The sequence below is a fragment of the Dama dama genome, chromosome 18, assembly GCF_033118175.1.
Source record: "Dama dama isolate Ldn47 chromosome 18, ASM3311817v1, whole genome shotgun sequence".
Taxonomy (NCBI): Eukaryota; Metazoa; Chordata; class Mammalia; order Artiodactyla; family Cervidae; genus Dama; species Dama dama.
The window spans coordinates 82,804,643-82,828,021 of NC_083698.1; the positions used below are offsets into that span (position 1 = coordinate 82,804,643).

General features: G+C 38.2%; 1 protein-coding gene across 7 annotated transcripts in view; it reads right to left on the reverse strand.

Annotated features, from left to right (window-relative positions):
- Positions 1-23,379, reverse strand: part of CADPS2 (calcium dependent secretion activator 2) — a 555,077-nt gene that overhangs the window by 155,233 nt on the left and 376,465 nt on the right. For all 7 annotated transcript variants that reach the window (XM_061165698.1, XM_061165697.1, XM_061165696.1 and 4 more), the window contains exons 10-13: positions 21,755-21,863; positions 20,291-20,491; positions 10,705-10,841; positions 8,192-8,379 (exon numbers count right to left, since the gene is read on the reverse strand). In XM_061165698.1, coding sequence (XP_061021681.1) covers positions 8,192-8,379; positions 10,705-10,841; positions 20,291-20,491; positions 21,755-21,863 — 635 coding nt within the window. The remainder of the gene's footprint in view (positions 1-8,191; positions 8,380-10,704; positions 10,842-20,290; positions 20,492-21,754; positions 21,864-23,379) is intronic.

The window sequence follows — 23,379 nt, forward strand, 5'->3', positions numbered from 1 at the left end:
AAGACAGTTTTGATTGGAAACTCTAAGCTCAGTGACTGAAGGACCTGTACACAAAGTACTCTAGTTGGTGAATTTTGAAACTGCTTTACACATATACTGGGATTGAACAAATAAGTAAATGGATGGGATGATGGAAGCCAAATTTCTCACTGCCGAAGAGAAAAGTTATGAATAAGCAAGAAAGGATGGCTAATAAGAACTCTGGTGTACTGGACTGAAGGCAGAGACATCAGTGTGAACTCATGGGTTAGCATACAACACAGGGTTGAAGTACCGAACTGATCTGCAATAGTAATAGCAAATGGTTCGGATGGATATATATATATATATATAGTTTGTTTCATTGGATCATTTTTAACACAATAGCATCACATACTATATTCTTTAAAAACCTTGGTATGTTAGAAAACTACACCAAGATACAACTAGAGACTTCAAACTCTCTTCCACATTTTAGATGCTAAAAGCCTTGAAAGGCCCTAAACTTATGAAATGCTATACCAGAAAAGCAGCTCTTGCTTCTCTTCATTGTTAACTTGATCTGTATTCTAACATGGGGGTCCCCAACCCATGATACTGGTCCACAGCCTGCTAGGAATTGGGTTGCCCAGCAGGAGGTGATCAGCGGGCGAGGGAGTGAAGTTTCATTTGTCTTTACAGCTGCTCCCCCATGGCTTATATTCCCTCAGTCCGTGGAAAAAGTTATCTTCCATGAAACCAGTCCCCGGTGCCAAAAAATCTGGGGACTGCTATTGTAAGGCATACTGAAAAATCCCTTTGTCTTATTTCTTCTGCAATGATTTACGTTCAGTAGGCTATTTAATGCATTGCTTTAGGAAAAAAAAAAGTTGTTTGCTGTGCATGAATGGTGTGGAGTGACAAGAAAGAAAATTGATTAGGTGACCTTGGTAATTATGGCCACAAGGTGCAGCTGGTAACTTACTCACCCTGGGTGAGGGGGTACCTGGTTCCTGCTTCGGCTGTCCATGTGGCTGCCCTGTTAGACCCTCAGGGCTTTCCAGCAACAGGAGGGGCTGGGATGCAATGTGGGGGAAGAGATCCCAGAACCTCCCTGTGGCTCCTTGTAATGATCATGGACAGTAGATGAAGTGAGGCACCTGTTTAAGGCTTTCCTAGTCTCATCCTCCTGCTTGAGACTTGTGTAGAGTGAGCTACTTGATACCACTATCAAGTCCAGCTTTGCACTGTCAGTCTTTTACAGAGAAATGCCCCCGAGCTTATTAACTACTCTGGGTGTGTGTGCGTGCTCAGTCACCCAGTTGTGTGCGACTCTTTGTGACCCCATGTATTGCAGCCCTCCAAGTCCCCTGTCTGTGGAATTTTCCAGGCAAGAGTTCTAGAGTGGGTCGCCATTTCCTCCTCCAGGGGATCTTCCCAACTCAGGGATCAAACTTGCATCTCCTGCCTCGGCAGACAGATTCTTTACCACTGCGCCACCTGGGAAGCCCTTTAACGACCATACCCTATGCAAAATATCACTGCTTGATATTTAAGTGATATACTATCACTTACCAAGTGTTTACATAATCATATTTGACCTATTCAGCCACTGTATCGGGTAGGCAAAATTGATATTAGTCACAAGGAACAGATGGGGAAACTGAGGCTCAGACAGGACCAACTGCTCCAAGAAAAATAGCTCAAAAGTGGGGGAACCTGGGCAAGAAGACAGATGTGCTGACTGCTAGCTCAGTGCTCTTTCCAACATAGTAAATCTCTCTGCTCCTTGCTCACTTTCTGACTCTGTCTTATCTTAAAAGGCATAATTATAGTTGGTACTGAACTCTAGGTTGGGTAGTTCTAGGTATTTCTGTTGGAAAGTCTGATTGAGGCAGATTTGGGTTGTAATATAGTTTCTGACAGAATCGATAATAGTTTCTCAGTGTGTATTTAAAAGGCCCTCATTGCTAAATGTCCTTTCTGCTTCTACACATGTAGCACCTGGGATAAAATCCGTCAGGTCAGCCACATGGTGTAAATTTCACCTTGCTATGATATTTTATCTGCTTGCTCCCCTGTCCCAGAAGTGAGTCTCTAGATTCATAATGGGTGTGATACTTACACTTAATTTCTCTAAGTCATATATCAAAAGAGCAGAATTAAGACGTGGTAATGAAAATTCTCAATGAGACTATTTGAGGCAATTTTCTATGATTTGACTCAAAATGTGCACCCCTGTCTCTAAAATGAGAGGCAGGAAGTTGAGGCATGATTTCCAAAGTGACAGGTAAGAGGAAATGTCATCGTCTCTGAAGACGGAGGCATCATGATGTGATGATTTGATACCTGTGAAGGTTGCGTCCTACTCTGTGGTATGATCTGGAATCCACAGAAAGCAGGGATTGCTTTACACATAAACTGCAGTCGCGTTGTCATTCCTGGACGTGAAAGCCTGCACAGCTGAGCTGGCCTTTGTTGGGTAGACGGCAGCTCAAAGATGGCCTGGCGAGATCACACAAGAGGCAGCGTCTCCGCTGCGTCTCTCACATGAAACAGGGACACAAAAGTCCTTCTGTGCTCTTCCTTTAGTTTCTCCACCCTCAGCCTGACTTACAAAACCAGGATGTCTAAGCCCGGACACATCGACCTAGAGCTCCACCCGACAGGCACTGTCTCTGAGAGTCTCTTTTCTCGTCGCTGACAGTCCTGAGTGGCGCCGAGGCTGAGTGTGGGGCCGTGTTCTCCACGACCACGTGAGGCAGCAAGCTGATCCTGCAGGAGTGGGCTGGCTTCTGTCCTTGACTCACTTTTCTCTGTCTTCTTTCCTTTTCTCCCTCTTCCTAGGGTCTTAGTACCAGCCATATCTGTCTGTTGAACTCTATTCTCTTACTCCTGAAACACTCAGAGTGTTATTCGGAGATGCTGGGTCTGCTGGGAATGCACACGCCTACGGTGCTGAGTGCCTTGTGACAGGATGGACTCCTGGAGACGGTTCAGAGCCAGACAGCACTGCTGTCCTTCGTGTCCATCCTGAACAAAAGACAGTCTTCCTTTCTTTTGAATTTTTGACAGAGGCAGTTCAGGTGCCTCAGAGCAAAGTGACTCTTTGAGGCTGTGTCTTGACAGAAGGAAAAATGATCAAGAGAGAATCTGGCCAATGCTGTAGAAAAGGTAGACTTGACATTGACGGTATTTTTAATGGAAGTCTGGATAAGTATCAGACGCCACAGACAGGGATGAAAGAAGTTTATTTTCACAAGAGGAGGTTGCTAAAATTCAGAACGTTCTATCAGTGAAGAAATTAAGAGTGTAATTACATACACACTGAAATATTTCGACTGAGCCTGCAGTGAAAGTCACTTAGTTGTGTCCAACTTTTTGCAACCCCATGGACTGTATAGTCCTGAATTCTCCAGGTTAGAATATGGAGTGGGTAGCCTTTCCCTTCTCCAGGGGATCTTCCCAACCCTAGGATTGAACCAGGGTCTCCTGCATTGCAGGCAGATTCTTTACCAGCTGAGCTACCAGGGAAGCCCTGCATAACTCCTTATTTTTCACATTTTTCTTCCTCTCACAATTCACATGCTTCTGGCTGGCTGCCAAAGGGAAACATATTAGAATAATGTCCAATCAATATTGATATTGTACTTTATAATTACTCAGGATCTTCACCTTAGTATTTCCCTTTTTCTATATGATAATGCCCAGTTTCAGAAAGGTTAGATGATTTGTGCAACATGGCTCAGTTTGCAAGTTTCAGAGCCAAGGTTCCAGTAGAGATCTTCTGTCTCTTTTAATTCTTTCATTGTGACAGCATGACATTTCTGAGTGACATCTGTTAGACTCTAAACATTATAGTAAGTGTTATGCCTTTAAGGTCATCTTGGAAACATTTTTACCCTAAACTGAGGTTCAAATTTCCCTAAAACCTATACTCCTTCTTTTTTCTTAAGATATATCTGACCTAACTGCTGAATCAGAAACTGACTATTGACTATTGAAACAGACTATTCTAAAACACCACCCAGGGATACCTGCATAAGTACACATTTTAACCTGGGAAATGGATTCAATGTGTAATGAAAAGTGAAAGTGTTAGTTATTCAGTCTTGTCTGACTCTCTGTGACCCCATAGACTGCAGCCTGCCAGAGTCTTCTGGCCATGGAATTCTCCAGGCAAAAATACTGGAGTGGGTAGCCATGCCCTTCTCTAGGGGATATTCCTGACTCAAGGATTGAACCTGGGTCTTTGGCATTGCAGGCAGATTCTTTACAGTCTGGGCCACCAGGGAAGCCCTTAATGTGTAATAGTAAGTATAATAAATGCGTGAACATATAAACATACCTTACATTGCACTTTACAGTGTACCATCATAAGAAAAACAATAGTTTATAGAATAGAAGTAACTATGGAAACCTACAGATTTAAATCACGATGCCTCCCATGTGCTGGCAGGAGCTCCCAGTTACCTCAGTAACTTTCCATTAACATGTGTCTCAAACACATGCATTTTGGGGGGCATATTAGCTAAATTTTCCACTTAATATTCTCACTTTAATTTCACCTTTCTGTGTTAAGGACTAAAACATGCTGATCCTGTTATGCTTTCCGAGTTTGTCTATTTCACTGCAACCTTCTCATCCTCTTACATTTCAGAATGCTGCCTAAACTTGGAGGCCTAGCTTTTGATACCCATTGGTCAGGAGGAATTAAGATAGAGCCTGGAGAGAGAAGAAACTGTTTTTACTACAACAGCCCCTAACTTTGCCTATCAAAGATTAGTCATCCGGTTATCCCGACTGTCTCATGCTTGCCCTGGCATCTCACCCACTCCTTCAAAGTTTGCTGCGTGCAGAGGGTTTAATCTGGGGTAACAGGAAAAATGATTAAACTGTGTAGTTAGTGTTAGTCACTCGTAGTGTCTGACTCCTTGTGACCCCATGAACTATAGCCTGCCAGGCTCCTCTGTCCATGGGATTTCCCAGGAAAGAATACTGGAGTGGGGTAGCCATTCCCTTCTTGAGTGGATATTCACCACCCAGGGATCAAACTGAGGTCTCTACAATACAGGCAGAGCCACCAGGGAAATAAAAGGAAAAGACAAATGGAAGATGGATAGGCCATTACTGGAAAAGACATTAATACAAATAATAAAGTCATTCATGCATTCATCAAATGTTTACTGAATACTTAGATTTTGTGCTCGGGTGTTACTTTTTGTCAGGCACTCTGCTAGGAGCTCAGAGAGGTATAGGAGTTGGCTTCATGAGATGATGGATTTAATTTTCAACATGGAGACTTTAAAGCATCAGCAGAATAGTCAAGCTGCTAGCTGTAGACAGAGACCTATAGCTTAGGAGAATAATTTATCTGGAATTATCTATATAAAAAGAGGTCAGCATTAAAGCTGTGGAAAGTGCAAGAGCACCAAGGCAGAATTTTTCACTGAAGTAGAAAAAAATTCTCAGGACGAGAGAGCAAGTTCAAGAACAGATATAAAAGCAAAACACCATGCCACATTTGGGGTCTAGAGAAACAGAAATTATTAACAAAAGAAGTGACAGAAAAAAAAAAAAATAAAGTAAAAAGAGGAGAGCTGAAATGCCTACACTGGGGAAAATGAGCAGCCTTTACCAGAAGCACAGGAACTTATGAATTCCATAGCGCTGACATTCCCATGAGAGTCAAGAGGGTGAAGCTGGAGGAGGAGATCCAGTCCAAGTAAGCTCACCAGCAAAGTGAGGAGCTGGGAGCCAAATGTGGGAAATGGTGAGAGGCGTTTTGTGGGGAAGATGAAGAGAACCATGGAAAGGCAGCTTGACAGGATAATCATACTTAGAAAATGTAAACTATCCCTTAACATTCTTTTCTTTGAGAGGACTCCAAAATCACTGCAGATGGTGACTGCAGCCATGAAATTAAAAGATGCTTGTTCCTTAGAAGAAAAGTTATGACCAACCTAGACAGCATATTAAAAAGGAGAGATATTACTTTGCCAAAAAAGGTCTGTCTGGTCAAGGCTATGGTTTTTCCAGTGGTCCTGTATGGATGTGAGAGTTGGACTGTGAAGAAAGCTGAGTGCTGAAGAATTGATGCTTTTGAACTGTGGTGTTGGAGAAGACTCTTGAGAGTCCCTTGGACTGCAAGGAGATCCAACCAGTCCATCCTAAAGGAGATCCGTCCTGAACATTCATTGGGAGGACTGATGTTGAAGCTGAAACTCCAGTACTTTGGCCACTTGATGCGAAGAACTGACTCATTGGAAAAGACCCTGATGCTGGGAAAGATTGAGGGCAGGAGGAGAAGGGGACAACAGAGGATGAGATGGCTGGATGGCATCACTGCCTCAATGGACATGAGTCTGAGTAAACTCTGGGAGTTGGTGATGGACAGTGAGGCCTGGCGTGCTGTGTTTCATGGGATCGCAAAGAGTTGGACACAACTGAGTGACTGAACTGACTGAACATTCTTTTCATCACTCCCAAGCCAGGCATGTTCTAAGTGCTTAATGAATCTCTATCACAACTGATGATTTCTGAGAGAGATACTATTCTATGTTTCTTAGAGACAGGTAAGTGGAGACACAACTACATGAAGTAACTTGCCCTCCCTCACATAGTTAGTATTATTGTTCTGTTATGTTGTGAGGCTTAGGCTTGTGGGAAGAAACGAAATAAAACAGAGGGAGATGGGAACTTCCCTGGTGGTCTAGTTGGTTAAGAATCTGCCTTCCAATGTAGGGGATGTGGATTTGATCCCTGGTCAGACTTTATTTTTTTGGGCTCCAAAATCACTGCAGATGGTGACTGCAGCCATGAAATTAAAACATGCTTACTCCTTGGAAGAAAAGTTATGACCCACCTAGAAAACATATTAAAAAGCAGAGACATTACTTTGCCAACAAAGGTCCGTCTAGTCAAGGCTATGGTTTTTCCAGTGGTCATGTATGGATGTGAGAGTTGGACTGTGAAGAAAGCTGAGTGCTGAAAAATTGATGCTTTTGAACTGTGGTGTTGGAGAAGACTCTTGAGAATCCCTTGGACTCCAAGGAGATCCAACCAGTCCATCCTAAAGGAGATCAGTCTTGGGTGTTCATTGGAAGGACTGATGCTGAAGCTGAAACTCCAGTACTTTGGCCACCTCATGCGAAGAGTTGACTCATGGAAAAGACCCTGATGCTGGGAGGGACTGGGGGCAGGAGGAGAAGGGGATGACAGAGGATGAGATGGCTGGATGGCATCACCGACTCGATGGACATGAGCTTGAGTAAACTCTGGGAGTTGGTGATGGACAGGGAGGCCTGGCATGCTGCAATTCATGGGGTCACAGAGAGTCGGACACGACTGAGTGACTGAACTGACTAACTAACTAACTAACTGGAGAACTAAGATCCCACAAGTCTGGGGGCAACCAAGCCCAAGTGTGTCAAAACTAGTGAGCTTGTAACTAAGACCCAACACAGCCAAAATACACACACACACACATATATATGTATAAATATATAAAGAAAACAAAGAGGTGATGATGAAAGAACGGTTGAGGCAAGGTACAACGGTAAGAGCTACCTCCTTCATGGGAGGAGCCCCTGCTAGCAAAGTTTCCCTGGAAAGAGACTGCCAGAAGAGAGTAAATAATATAAAACAAAGACTTAAGAGATACATAGTTGTGGGGGCCTGCTTTACATGCTATTTTGTTATTTTGGTAAAACAAGAGGTGACTTCACTGGCTCAGAATGCTACAAGGGGATACCCGTTCTTCAAGTGTGGATCAGGGAAGGGGCTGGGAAGAGACCTACATCAACCCATTATTATCTCGCTTTATCAATGAACACATTCCACCATGGAAAAGCAAGAATCATTAGGTATTCACAAACCTGCCCACAAACCCTACCCAGACATATATATGCATTACAATAGAAATCCAGAGGACACTCAAGCTAGGCAGATCCTAGTACCAGGTGGTACATAAGAACTAAAAGGCACCTTCTAATCTTACAGATACTCTCTCTGGATTTCAAGTGGTTTTAATGGCAAAAAGACACATAAAGTGCAGCCCACCTAAATCAACAGCATATTGATGTACATTTTTCCTTTGTGGGTTTTTTTTTCCCTCTTGCAAGAAGTGTTTGCTGTTTAAAATCTGTTACTAGGTGATGATAGCAAAGCACGTTTTTCTCTCTTCCCAAGTTCAACCCTCCACATTTCACTGTGTGTTTGCAAGTAAAAATACCTGTTGCCGTGCACGTGAGAGGCACAGAATGCAAAGCTGTAATGGAGCAGGGTTGGGTCAATGACAGCACCGTTCTCCGAATGTTCCATCAGTTCTGTAAGGTAGCAGAGATGTCTGTGACAGCCCCTCACGCCGTAACGGGCACAGTACTCATCCAACACAAAGACCTGGCCAGGACTAAACCACCCCTGCAAAAGGAAGAACAACAACAGAAAAAAATTATTATTTTTCCTGCACCAGAATTCACTTTTCTGCAGGCCCTATTAGGTATTGTAAGCAGAAAATGTGTTAGTGTTTTTGACAATTTTTTTCTTTTTTCTATTAGCAGTATGTTTCCTATTGTTTTTAAAACAGCAAATGCCATCAATTTTGGAACTGGTTTGGGCCACTGACAGCTTAACACCTTCCTTTCTTTACTGCCAAGCAAGGCAGGGGCAACCTGCTCTTTTCCGCTGTCACGCACAATTAGTCAAATTTATTCATGGTATCTAAAATGTGCGTTGCAAAGAATAACCTTCCAACAAACTTCAATCTCTATATGAATCAATTAAAAAGAAAATGGCAAAGCAGACCCGATAACTGAAATCACCTAGTTTCCAAAAGCACTGTATAAAGTGAACTCAGAGAATTTCAGTAAGTTTTAGCAGTGGTATTTAAATTATTATTTGGGTATTTAAATAGTTTGGTATTGTTATCACTCTACTGTCTTTCAATGACAAATGTAACAAAGTTAATGTCTTACAGCAATAGTTTCTGGTTCTCTTGAAAAGAGATGTTAGAGTCGGTATATGCGCTTGGTTAACAAGACAGGGCCAGGTTAGGGAGAGTCGGTTTACAAAATATTTCAGTGGACTATATGGATTAATTCAAGATAAAAAAAGAGAAAGAAGGGGGGATGCAGAGTTTTCAAAAGGGGCAGTATAATCACGAAAGAGGTGGAAAAGAGTGTGAAATGCAGAAAGATGAGATAAAAATAAAATGCACTAAAATTCAATAAAAAATTTTAAAAGAAGGAAGAGGAGAAAAAAACACTAGAATAATACTGTGGTGATGGTGAAGGCACTGTACTAGACATGCTCTATATATCTTTAATATTTAGAACTATCATGTATACTAGTTATTATGACTCCATGTTACAGATACAGAAGCTAAAGTTGAGAGGTGTTCAGCGAATTGCTCAAGACCACAGTGCAGATCAGCCTCTCAGTCAAGTTAACATCCAAGGTCATCACGAGCTCAAATGCTCTTTCTAATCACACCTGCCCTTAAGGTACAGTGTAATCCACTGTAGAGTTCTCCTCACACTCCGTGTGGGGTGTGGACCGCACATGTGGACCCCACATGGACCCCACTCCATGTCCGTGGGGTCATCCACATGATCAAAACGACTTTCTGACATTTTAAGAACTAACCCCATGGAGTGGAATCCAAGAGGAAAGTGTTCCTGTTGATGATCAATCTACGTGTGCTTGTCCCCAGAAAGATAGATGAGGGTTTTGTGATGACTTCCTTTACTCCCTAATTATAAAGTTTAGGCTGGATTGGGTTTAAGCTATACAACTGCATGCTGAATAACAGGTACTTAATAGTGAGTCTATAAATAAATTAATGAACATCAGTATGATCATGGAAGTAAGTTGTTCCATTTCTTCCTGTCTGTTGAAACATCTCTGATGAGCTTAGAGTATGTTCTGTCTAAAATCTTAAAGAGAGTGTAACTTTATTGCATGCAGCTACCATGTTCAATAGCCAAGAGACTAAGTGGTGATAGAAACATGGAGATTCTGGCCAGAGGAATTTCAGAGGAATTGCTACCAACAAAATAAATCCTTGGATTTAAAGGCACAAGAGATTTTTAGGCTATAGTGTAATGCACACAGTCTAAGGAGTCAAGGATTCCTTCCCTCCTAATTGTAAATTATACCTTGCATCCTAAATTTGGCTGGTTTAAACACAATGTAGCAGTTTAGCTACTCAATTTAATGCCTTTTTTTAAATAAAGTAATTCCAATTATTTTTGGAGGGTTAGATAAAACTAAAGCTTTCCTCTGTTACACAAGTCATCATCATATAGTTTATTACACGGTTTCTCTCCCCTGTCGCTTAGGTAGTCTTTGTAGCAATGAGAGAGAGACATGAATGGTATCACCATTTGGTGAGCAGAATTTAAACCTTAAAATGTCTGTATAGGTGTTAGTAAATCCTATCACAGAGGTTATTGTTTTAGTCTTTAGTAAAGCCTTCTATTTTCATTCTACCTTCTCCAGAGGGACCAACAAACCACAGTTCAGGGTCTGTTCGAGTCCTTTCTCCCGGCTATTGAGTGGCACAGCAGTGATCTTCAAGTGTATAATTTTCAAATTGGGAAGCAATCGATTGGAATCCTTGATCCCTAACTCCAACTATAGTTATTAAATGAGTCAGGGATAAAAGGCTGCTTCACAACAAGTATTTCTCACTTTAAAAAAATCTCTCACTCTAACCTATAGGGGATGAGATAGATTTGTACTAACCAAGCAAGAATAGGAATCGTTCAGTCTATGATCCAAAGTCTGCCTCTGGAGTATTCTGAATAGGAAGGCGTGGTCCAGCTTGCAGGGGTTCGCAGAAATAAACTCATCCATACCGTGTTTCTGAAAACGGTCTGCATCTGTGAATTCAGAAGAGCATGGACCTTTATTTTTCTGGTTTAATAATAATAGCAAATAAGGCTTTTGAACAACACAAAATGAATGTCTCATCATAACAGATAAATACTCTGCACTACATAAAGTAAGAGGCCATGAATTCAGCAAAAACCATAAAATACAATATTTTTTGTAGCCTAAATAAAAATGGTAGGGAAAAACCTGCCAATCAGTTGGAAGGAGGGAATTATATTTTCATTCACAGCTACTTCAAAATCTACCACAGAAATAATCTCACCCACCCTAATATTAAGAAAAGTTGATACATTTTAAGTATATATTTACTGAGCTGGAAAACAGCCCAGGTCTATTCATAAAAAAAAAAAAAAAAGACAACGATGGCTAGAAGCCTGCTTTCCAAATGGCAAACTAGGGCAGAAATGAACACACTTGCTTCAGCTGGATCACTTCCAGCCTTTTTTTGTAGGGAGCTCTTAATGGGACCAACTTTAATGTAGAAATGGCAATGAATGCTTCCAGGCTTCAAGTTTAAGAGACATGAAAAAGGGAACATCATGCTTGTGCAAATATGCAGACAAAGCACAACATCCCAAATGGCACTTCAATCAAAGGCCCAAATTTATTGTTCTTCACAGATTGCATCTTTCAACGCCTGTAGACCCTGCGGGTTTATCAAAAGGCAAGCTTTTATGATTGCCTTCATTAATGGTATGTTCTGTCAAAGTCTTCAATGTGAGTTCTTTACTAACGATAGAGACAGCGAGCCACACACCACCCCAAAGGAGTGCTGGGGTGTTACTACATTAGCTCCGTAAGAGATGTTGTGCATATTGGGCAAGCAACCAGCTATCAAGATAAAAGTGGGCTCTCCTCACAATGGTTGAGCTAAGCCTCCATTGTTCCTTAAAATTCACAGAGAGATCTCATTTCTAGTCATCACAAGCAGCATAGTCCTAAATGTAAGCTAAATGTAGTTTTTAAAAACCTAGATGGTCCAACCCTAAAACTGCAATAGGAAAGGAGACAAAAGTTTATTGATTACACCCAATTATAGGGTCTGGCTCATAATAAAACTCAATATTGATCTGTAGACATGATGCTAACATAATCAGTCACATTTAGATATTTAGCCCAGATCATATTGATCCATGTCAAGTTCAACTTTCAGCCATATTTGTGGATGGAAGAAGTATATAATTCAAGCTGAAGGGTCTTCAGAATCACATGTTAAAAAAAAAAGATACACAAACTAATTTATATCTCACATCAATGAAGGATATCAAAAGGTGAATGCAGCAAGGAAGCAATGAATGGCCACTCATCAACGATGTGAGGTATTAGGTTCTGTCCATGAAGGAAGTGGCATATATATTTTTTGCATTTAATAATTGCTTATCTGAATGATTAAATACATTACATGTGGTAAATTAGAATTAGTTGCATTTAACACTGAACCAAACTGCTTTTCCTAAACTGAGAAATGAGACAATCCAACTTCTGTATTTATTCTTATGTCTGATTGCCTTTTAATATAAAGTTAAATATATGATAATGTGAAATTATATCAAATGTGGAAGCAGAATATTGATAACTGCAAGGCACACATTATAAAATCAGATTTTGTATTTTAAAGAAGTTATCTTAGAATCTTCATCTCTCCATTTATCTGAGTTAAAAAAAAAGTTTTTAGCATCACATTTAGGAAATTATAGTTTTAAAAAACATCTGCTGAATTTTATTAATTATTTCTTTCACCAGAGAAGCTCATAACAAGATGTTAAAAATAACGCCCATTAACAGTTTATCTGTTGAGAACATGATATGCAAGAGATTTCAGAGAAAAAAAATCCATAATTTCCCTTTTACTATAAAGGTTTGTAGAAGGAAATTCTTATTTTAAAATAATAGGTGTACAGTCTTTAAATAAAATATAAAAAAATTGAAAAAATTGAGTCAGTAGTTCATTTCTGTAATTAAATATTTTCAAAAATGAATTTATGAAGTATCTTTCTCATGAAATATAACTCATATATTATTTAATGTGATAAGCTTTTCCAAATTACACACATAAATGGATAAGTACTTTTCTAGCAAATACTATTTCCAATAAAAATAATATTTACAATAACAATTCAAGCCACAAACAGACTACACATTGACAGTGAAAAAACACAGAGGAAAATCCACTAAAATTTTTATTAAAAAAAGAAAATAAACCCTACAATCCCTCCAGGGCTATAAATTCGATGAAAGGGAAATGTTCTCTTTGGGATTATCCCATTTTCAAACACTGGCTGTAAAGACCCTGAGTACTTACTTCTTTTCTATGTCTGATCAGCACAATTCAAAATATTTTATGCAAACATACTTCACCATGTACTACTTTACTATATTTCCATGAATTTATGAATAAAAATAAACTATAAAGGAGACAGTTTTGATCTCTCTATAGGAAACATTTCATTTTAAAATTCTCTCATGAACCAAGGTAAAAAAGGAAAATAGCTAGTATTAAATATCTAGTTTCTTATTTTTATAAAATGATATTTTCCATATAGTTTTCTCTTGGCATAACAGATCTTCAATTAACTATGAGGGTAACACAGAGCTATCAATTGAATTAAATGGAAATCATGCTTTCAATCAATTATGTAACCAAATCCAAGGCTTGAGAGGCTTGCTTTAAAACTGAGTTATACTTGATTATCTTCAATTAATGTTCATCATAACAAAATTATGGTAACTAGTCTTAAACAGAAAGTTATTCATGGCACTAATCAAATCTTCAATGGTAGTTTGGTTTGTCTCCTGAAATAATATAAGGAAATTATCAAAAGAAACCGATGAGATATGAGATGAAACAATGTACTGTACAACTGTCATAAATTGTGATGATTAACCTATGGACTAAGTACAGATGTTAGACATGGTAAATGAGCATGCTGGTGGAGTTTCTATGGCAACAGCTGGATACATGCTCTAGCGTCCTTAGGTAGTACTGTCACCAGGTATGGTAAAAGTGGATGGAATAAAACTCGAATTGAGAAAGATTACTATTTACAACAGATTTAAGAAATGATAGAGGCTTTATTCAAATGGGATCTGAAAATGTAAGTTTTTCATTAATAGCTGTTGGAAGTCAAGAGAAAAGATTAACAAGTAGGCTCACATTATCAATCTAAACAGTTAACACTGACTTGAAAATAGCTAGCATAGAAAACCATGTGAGGTCTATTAGCAAGCTGGCAGATCCCACTATGCTGGGAGGGCTATTTGCTGGGAGCTGACCACAGTGAACCCAAATCCTAGGAAGGGCACCTACGTCAGAGTTCAGAATGTGAGAAAGGAAAAAATTAATTGAAATATTTCTCTTTCCTTTGCAACTAATTTCAAGGATGCTGAATGTTTTTCCTCTTTTCTATCCTTTTTTTTTTCTGCTGTTCACAGTGTGAGAGAGATTAGGGATTAACAGAGCAAAGGGAAGGTAAAAGAGAGTTGGGGGAAAGGGCAAGAAGAAGAGCAGGCCATTCATTCACCTTCTAAGACCACTCATGTGCCCAGGGGTCCAGGCCTGGGACCCAGGTACCAAAAGGACTAATAAGAGCGTGTTACTAGCTGAGAGGTTGTCTCTTCTGAAAAATCTTGAGCTAAACGAAGTAGCAAATGAACCTTTGGAAATACAACAACTTGTTTTAGAATTACCCTGTGTTTAGGAGTTTGCCTGTAGCTCCATTTACCACCTACCACTCCGAAAACTTTCCTTTTAGCTCCCAACCTTCATTAGCTTGAAGATTCACAGCAAGTTAAAAGTGACACAAAAAACAACCACTTCCCTTTTTATGGCACACATATAGCCTTTAATAGGAAGAGCTAATGTTTTAAAATTTTATGTAGATTATCTGGTTGGTATGTTCCCGTATGTTTTATGCTGAAGACCTAAGAGAAAAAGTTGGTAGATACTGTTTCTTGAGGAGTCTTTTCACATCTCTATTATTAACCCAAATAGTTTTTTGGCCTGTTTTGGTAAATACATTAAAAATGAATGTACGGATTTATACGTCTTACTTTCTGCAGCAGATAACAAATGATACTTTTACATGATGACAATTTTAATCAACACATACAGACCTATAATTATAGTAAACATTTATTTTAAATAATATATTCATCATATTTTACCAATGAAGGGTGAAATTTAACTTACTAGGGTCAGCGAGGAGAATTAGCTTAAAAAAGTAAATATACGTTTACAATCTGACTAAAGAATTTTTTAAAAATTTGGTTTAACATTGAAAAGAAGTACTCAGGTTCATTTTTGACACTGATTTATTATTGAAAGTCAGCTATTACTGTATTGTATTAGGTAACAAATACAATATATTATGTTTGTGCCTAGGTGAAAGGAAAATTTTTTTAAAAGGTGCTTGCATAATCTTTTTTTTGGGGATAACAATGAAGGCTAGTTTAACCAAGCAATGTCTTTCAGTTTGGCAAAAGGCAGTGCACAGTTTTAAGCACAAAAACTGGATCGCATTCCTTCAGCCTTGCTTTAATTCACTTTTTTCCTTAGAATTTCTATGTATCTTAAAAGTCAGTGAAACAGGGAAGTAAAATACATCCACTTATCAGATAAATCTATGAATACACACCATTATTTATATTTTAAAAAAGATAATAAGGTTGTTCCTAATAAGTTAGATTTTATAATTATTATTTTGTTCTGATTATTCCTAACCGTTTAGTACGGTTGGATTTAAAAATGAGCTTTTCTTTTTAAAGTTATAACATAGATACTTCAAAGAAAATTCAGGAAATAGAGGCAATGAATTAACAACCAATCCCTCTAATTAAACTGATCCACTGTAAATATTTTAGGTATAATTCTACCTATATTAAAAAAATTTTAACAGAGTGGCAATAATATCACATATATAATTTAGCATTTTCTCACTTAACGTTACAGAGCATTTTTGCAAGCTATAGTAACAATTTCATAGCAATTTCCTTTATGTTCACATCAATGAGAGATACTAGGTTGTTTTTACTTCCCTGTTGTGGCAAAAATAAGCATTTCTGTTTCCTAAATGACAAGGTTAATGTAAACATTCCAGTCCTGCCTAGAAAGCAGTATCATGATACTGTAAATAAGATCATGATATTACTTGAAAAAATTTTATCATTATAAAAATTTTAATATGGTAAAGCAAAAAAAAGTCATAAAAATACTTACCCTTACCAGCTATAGGCCAGCAAAGAAATGAAAAACATATTTAAATGGGTTAGAAACATTTATTTCTAGTCATTTTAATTTTATATCATTTTCTCAGTTTCCACTAATGACTCTAGAAGTTGTCTTTCCAAGAGATGATCAAGAAAGAGAGAAAGGAATAATATGGAAGTCAAGGAAGAGAGGAAAATTAAGGCAAAACTACTCTCTGGATCAGTTCAATGGCATCTCTGATAAAGGTCATGGTCAGTATCTCATTTAGGTGAGTCAGAAATACATTTTTCTTTCTTCTTTCCTTTCCTTTTTAAAGATAAAACATCAGGGTCTGTGAGTAAATACAAAAAACCTCTTAACACGACTGGAACAGTTTGGATTTTTAGAACAAATTTAGCTTTTTTAAAGCAAGTTAATCAAGGGGCTAAAAAATTCAGTTCCACTTAGCCTGATCAACACTGCCTTGACAATAAATTGCTACCTAACAGAAAGATTTTGCTGGGAAGACATTATATGGCTCTCTTACTAAACTGATTATCAGTTCTTTTATTAACTCCATATCAGGAAGTCATGATTTTAATGCTCTTGATTCAGTGCTTTCCAACCACTTCTCTTCCCACTTTGACATCCTTTATAATATGGGCTTCCCTGGTAGCTCCGTGGTAAAGAATTCGCCTGCCAATGCAGGAGACATAGCTTTGATCCCTGGGTTGGGAAGATCCCCTGGAGAAGGAAAGGGCAAACCACTCCAGGATTCTTGCCTGGGAAGTCCCATGAACAGAAGAGCCTGGCGGGCCACAGTCCATGGGGTTGCAAAATAGTTAGACACGACTTCACCATGGGACGACAACATCCTTTATAACACCAGTACATGTCTTCGGTATTCCTTATACTCAAGATGTGAAGAAAAAAATACTGGAACACAAGCGAATGTGGGAGACATTTTCATAAAAATAATTTCCAAGACAATTGCAACTTGGCAGTTCTTAAACGGCGGTAAACTTCCCCACCTTTGTCTCTGTCCCCTGGAACATTTGACATCTAGAGAAAATTTTGGTCGTCAGACCTGGGACAATGGAGTCAATTATTACAGGGATCTAGCGGGTAGGAGATAGGGAGGATACTAACCATTCCATAATACACAGGACAGCCTTCCCCCTGACTCCTGAAACAAAGAAATATCTAGCCCAAAATGACAGTCTTGCTGAGAAATACTGCTCCAACAAAGAAAACAATCACTCTGCTTCTGGTTAGTGTAATTAAAACAGTGTAATTAAAAGCAGATTAACCCTCCTACCTGAAACAACTAAAAAAAATCATTAAAAAATACTTTTAAGAAAGTTCTCAAAATTTTGGACATCCAGCAACACAGCAGAGTGATTCCTGAGAGGCGGGGAAACCAATGAGATGAGCCTTTTAGCTGCCTCAGGTTAATGCCGGGAGAAACTTTCAAAGCGGTGGCTCTGGGAAGAAGAACTCAGGGAGGGCTAAGGGTCTCTCTGGGCTGAGAAGATGGGAGTTGACAGTTCAGGAAGGTCAAGGCTGCTGAAATCTGCAGGAAAGATTATTGTTTCCTCCCACTACCCCACTCCATATTCAAATGAATACTGACCACCTCACTCGATGGAGGCAACAATATGAGGATGGGGAAGAACCAACACAAAGGATTAGAGGGAACAATGCCCCCATGCACACACAGACTAGAACAGTGCTCGTTTCCAACAGCCAGAAGGTGAAACTTCAATTTTCACTGCTCATCAGCTGGCGTCCAGGTGGTGGTGGTTTGGTTGCTAAGTCGTGTCCGACACTTGTGACCCATGGACTGCAGCCCGCCAGGCTCCTCTGTTCATAGGATTTCCCAGGCAAGAATCCTGAAGTGGCTTGCCATTTCCTTCTCCAGGGGATCTTCCCAAACCAGGGATCAAACCTGGGTCCCCTGCATTGCAGGCAGATTTCTTTACCCACTGAGCCACCAGGGGAACCCAGACTAGATGTTACGTGGCTCCACCTAAAAGTTAAACCTGAAAGGATTACGTTTCTTTTGAGTACTTTAACTATGTCTTAGAATAAACTCAAGAATATTTTTGTGAAGAAAACTACACCAAAGCACATCATAATTAAATTGCTCAAAACCAGTGTTTAAGTGAAAAGTTTTAAAGCAGCTTGGGGGCGGGGGTGAAAAACAAACCACAACACACATTAGGTACAGAAGAAGAAACAAAAATAATAGAAAAATTTTTTATCAGGGAAGAGAAAAAGCAAGTTAGCAGAGAGCAGAGCAAAGTCTTTAAAGAACTGAAAGAAAAGCATTTTTCAAAATGAAGGTAAAATGAAGACATTTTCATACACAAAAAAGCTAAAAGTTGCGCACATACTACAAGAAAAGTCAAAGGACATCCTTCAGGAGGTGAAATATCTCTATAAGTGAATAAAGAGTGCTAGGAATGGTAACTACATGTTTGAGGATATAATATTTTCTCTTATTATTTACATTTCTCTAAAAGGTAATTGACTGTTCCATGCATAATAATAATATCAATGTATTGTGGGATTCATAATATCTGTAGAAGTAAGATGCATGACCAGAATTGTACAGAAGCCAGGAAGGGAGATACAGAAGTCTACAATTGTGAGGTGCATGTACTATGTATGAAGTACCATAATCACTTGAAGATAGATCAGGTAAATTTAAAGGTGTATACTAAGAAGCCTAAAGAATGCAGGAGACGGGTTGAGCCTATATCCCATCTTTATTTGGCCTAAAGTGCCTTTAAGATGTCTAAATGTAATACTAGTGGGTGTCTAAACAGAACAGGAAGTAGTTATTTGATGCATGAAAAGTAAGAAAAGTCAGAATGTTGCTCTCCTGGAGATGAAGCTTGAGAATGAAGGGTGTTGAATGAAAAGTCACGATTTGAGCTTACAGTTAAAGACAAGCTGATTTATTACATTATAGGAGAAAACAGAGAAGTTTTGGAAAGGAGTACAGCAAGTTAAAACATTTTGGTTTAATGATTACTAAAGCTATGTTTGAAAATGTTTCTACCATTATTACATAACTTGCAATTAATTACTTCCAAATTAAAATGAATAATTTAGTTCTTAATGATTTAAATTAGCATACAGAAAGTGACATGAATATAAAGGTATTTAGAAAAAGAAAGCTGCCTTGATGACTTTTGTTTTCCCAACTTACAACAGAAAATAGGCCTAGTATTCTCTTGGTTTGTTAAGAACAACTCCAAAAAGCAACAGTTACTACACTATTTATAATAGCCAGGACATGGAAGCAACCTAGATGCCCATCAGCAGAAGAATGGATAAGGAAGCTGTGGTACATATACACCATGGAATATTACTCAGCTGTTAAAAAGAATTCATTTGAATCAGTTCTAATGAGATGGATGAAACTGCAGCCCATTACACAGAGTGAAGTAAGCCAGAAAGATAAAGAACATTACAGCATACTAACACATATATATGGGATTTAGAAAGATGGTAATGATAACCCTATATGCAAAACAGAAAAAGAGACACAGAAGTACAGAACAAACTTTTGGACTCTGTGGGAGAAGGTGAGGGTGGGATGTTTCGAGAAAACAGCATGTATATTATCTATGGTGAAACAGACCACCGGCCCAGGTGGGATGCATGAGACAGGTGCTCGGGCCTGGTGCACTGGGAGGACCCAGGGGAACCGGGTGGAATGGGAGGTGGGAGGGGGGATCGGGATGGGGAATACATGTAACTTCATGGCTGATTCATGTCAATGTACGACAAAACCCACTGCAATGCTGCGAAGTAATTAGCCTCCAACTAATAAAAATAATTGGAAAAAAAAAAAAAAAGACAAAAAGCAACAGTTCATTGTTTTGGTGTTCTGGAATCTTATCAATGCCAATTTGATTTTGCAATATGCTTCCCATTTCAATAGAACATATAAGTTAGAATTATATTAAGTTTAGATAAACTTACTCTTATGCTTTTGAGACTCCCAGAGACACCCCAAGGCCTGGCAAATTTATGACTGAAAACCACACGCACCATTTACTCCAGGTTTGTGTGAAAAACTAGATAACTTATTCTATGACTATGAAAATGAACTATTTTTATTCAATTAGGAATCAGGTAATGATGTAAACTACAATACTGAGCAAATTTGACTCAGACAATTTTATATCTTATTAAGGTTATTAATTGATAATCAAATTATTTTTCAACAAAACTTACAAAGTTGAGCATCTGCATGGAGACTTCCTCCTTTAGGATTCAGCTTCTGGGCTTGAATTGCAGGAATAGGTTTATAAGACTGTCCAGTGGCCCTGTACATGGCTTGAACCCACAGTATTCTATCCTGTTCATCATCACTGGCAAATATTACAGTGTCTCCTTCTTTAACAGCATTGAAGAACATATGCCCACCCTGAAGGCCTGTGGAGGGAAAAAAGCATTACTAAAAATTCACACAGTTGACAGATTTTAGCCTCATTCATTAAATCGTCTCATGGAAAAGAACTGATCTGCTATTTGCAGCTCAATGCCTTTGAATCATATCCACAATTGAAGAATTGAAGGGAAAGGATATGAGAAAGAGATTTATACTTCCATATCACTTTGGAAATTAAAAATACCTAGGAAAAAGTTTATAACACAGCAGAGTTCTGCAACACACACAAGAATGCATAGCAAAGTCTGGTATTTCATGCCAGAGAAAACACTCCTTATCTGTTAGCACATTTCTCATTCTATATGTAGGAGACAGATATGACCAGTTTAGCAGAAAACAATACAGGTAAGACCAAAATGATATTTACATTGTACAGTATTTTACTTTTGCAAAACTCTTTCACAAGGAAGATATTTTGGATTTTAAGTGATTTATTAGTGGATATAATCACTGACTCTTTTTTCATCTCTCTATATTAATTTCTTATTCTATTTATTAGCAGATACATATATTTCTTTTTTGTTGTTTAGTGGTGAAGTCATATTCGACTCTTTTGCAATCCCATGACTGTAGCCCGCTCCTCTGTCCACGGGATTTCCCAGGCAAATATACTGGAGTGAGTTTCCATTTCCTTCTCCAGGTGATCTTCTTGACCCAGAGATCAAACCTGTGTCTCCTGCATTGGCAGGTGGATTCTTTAGCACTAAGACACCAGGGAAATCCATATATTTCTTTACCTCACTGATTAATTTTATTAATCTCCACATAATCATACATTTACTCACTCACTCACTAATCTCAGACACTGAGTATCCAGTACTATACCCATAATTAATACATTAGGAGAGGGAGAGAAATATAAGTATCCATTGTTAGGGAGAAAATTAGTAGAATATAATATATGGTAGTAATTCATTAGCCATTTCTTTCCCTATTTCTGTCTCTTGTACCTTTTTGCTTTTCAGTACAGAAGTTTCTGAAAGCACTGCTGATACTTCTATAATTTCCGTATTATAGTATCTTTCAGATATTTCATCCTTTCACTAAGTTAACAGACATGGTGAGTTATGGCTAGAACTAAGTAACCTCATAAAGATCCAATTTAAATCCCATCAAGTCTTATCTAGGTATATGAATGAAATATGTTCCATTTACTGAACGGAGTTTGAATGGAAAATAGACACAGGATATTTATGAGAATTTCATGAATACAGGAGAGGCATGGCAGTGATTCAACTAGGAATTACCTGGGTGGGGATCTGTGTAATCCACAGTATATCCTTCAAGCTGCATTAATTCTTGTGGCTCAGACTTTTTTTCTCTATAACTGCACATAGCAAAGGTGTATTGGCTAACCTGCATGAGAAAAAAGTTTACATATTGGTTGCATTAAATTTATCTTTTAGTTTTTTATCAGAAGACTGTTTGCCCAAGTTTAAAATCATAACATATAATCTGCATATAAGTTATTAAATGTTAGCATTTTTTAAAACCTTGCTCAGAAATTAAAGCACTTTTTGTTTATCTATTTACAATTAGGTCTTTTATGCCTATGATCCAGCATTTCCCAAATTGATGACCTTCTGGCCAAAATTCTATGAACCATTAACAGAAGAGCCATTAAAAACTAGTCACATTAAATATAAATTTGGGACCATAAAACTTTTAGAGGAAAACACAGGCAGAACACCCTTTGATATAAACCATAGCAATATATTTTCCAGATCTATCTCCTAAAGCAAAAGAAATGAAAGCCAAAATAAGCAAATGGGACCTAATTAAACTTACAAGGTTTCGCACAGCAAAGGAAACTATCTATCAATATGAAATGAAGACAACCTACTGAATAGAAGAAGATATTTGCAAATGACCAAAAGCGATTTATATCCAACATATATAAATAGCTCATACAACTGAATATCAAAAAACCAAGTCACCCTATTAAAAACATGGGCAGAAGACTTGAATAGACATCTTTTCCAGAGAAGACATACAGATGGCCAATGGGCACATGAAAAGATGCTCAATACCTCTAGTTAATAGGGAACTGCAAATCAAAACCACAATGAGGTACCACTTCACACCTGTCAGAATGGCTAGTATCAAAAAGATCACAAACAACAAATGTTAGAGAGGATGTGAAGAAGAGGAACTCTTCTACACAGTTGCTGGGAATGTAAACTGGTGTGGTCACCATGGAAAACTGCATGGAGGGTTCACAAAAAACTAAAGACAGAACTACCACATGACCCGAAATTCCACTCTTGGGTATATATCTGAAAAACAAAACAAAACAAAACCCACTAATTCAAAAGGATACATGCACCCTGATGTTCCTAGCAGCACAATTCTTTATTATTTCTAAGATGTATTACAACATGAAGAGAAAAGATTTAAGAAAATGTAGAGTGCCCTTTTTTGGGTAAACACTATTCATGTGAACAGAACAGTAGTTATTACAGCAGGGTACAATTATAGGTCACTTAAAGTTTTTTTTTTCCCCAGTGTTTGTAGTTTTTCTCAGAGAATATGAATTACTTTGTAAGGAGACTTTTTCTAATTTGGAAAAACACTCAAAGCTAGGTTTGGGATCAGTGAATCTAATAACTTGAGACACTTAGGGTTTTTGCTACTCTTAGATTTTCTTTTTCTTTCATATCTTATAGATCACTGAATCTACTTTCTCACCAAAAGGTCATGAAAATGCTAAGAAAATTCAGGAAAAATAAAATGAAACAACAAATAATAAAGCAAAAAATAATTTGGGAAACTATTTAGGGAGTGATTATTCACATTTTAAAAGAAATTCTTAACCTTCTCAAAAACATCTGGTTCGTATAAGTAATGGTATTTTTCTATATTTCATGCATTT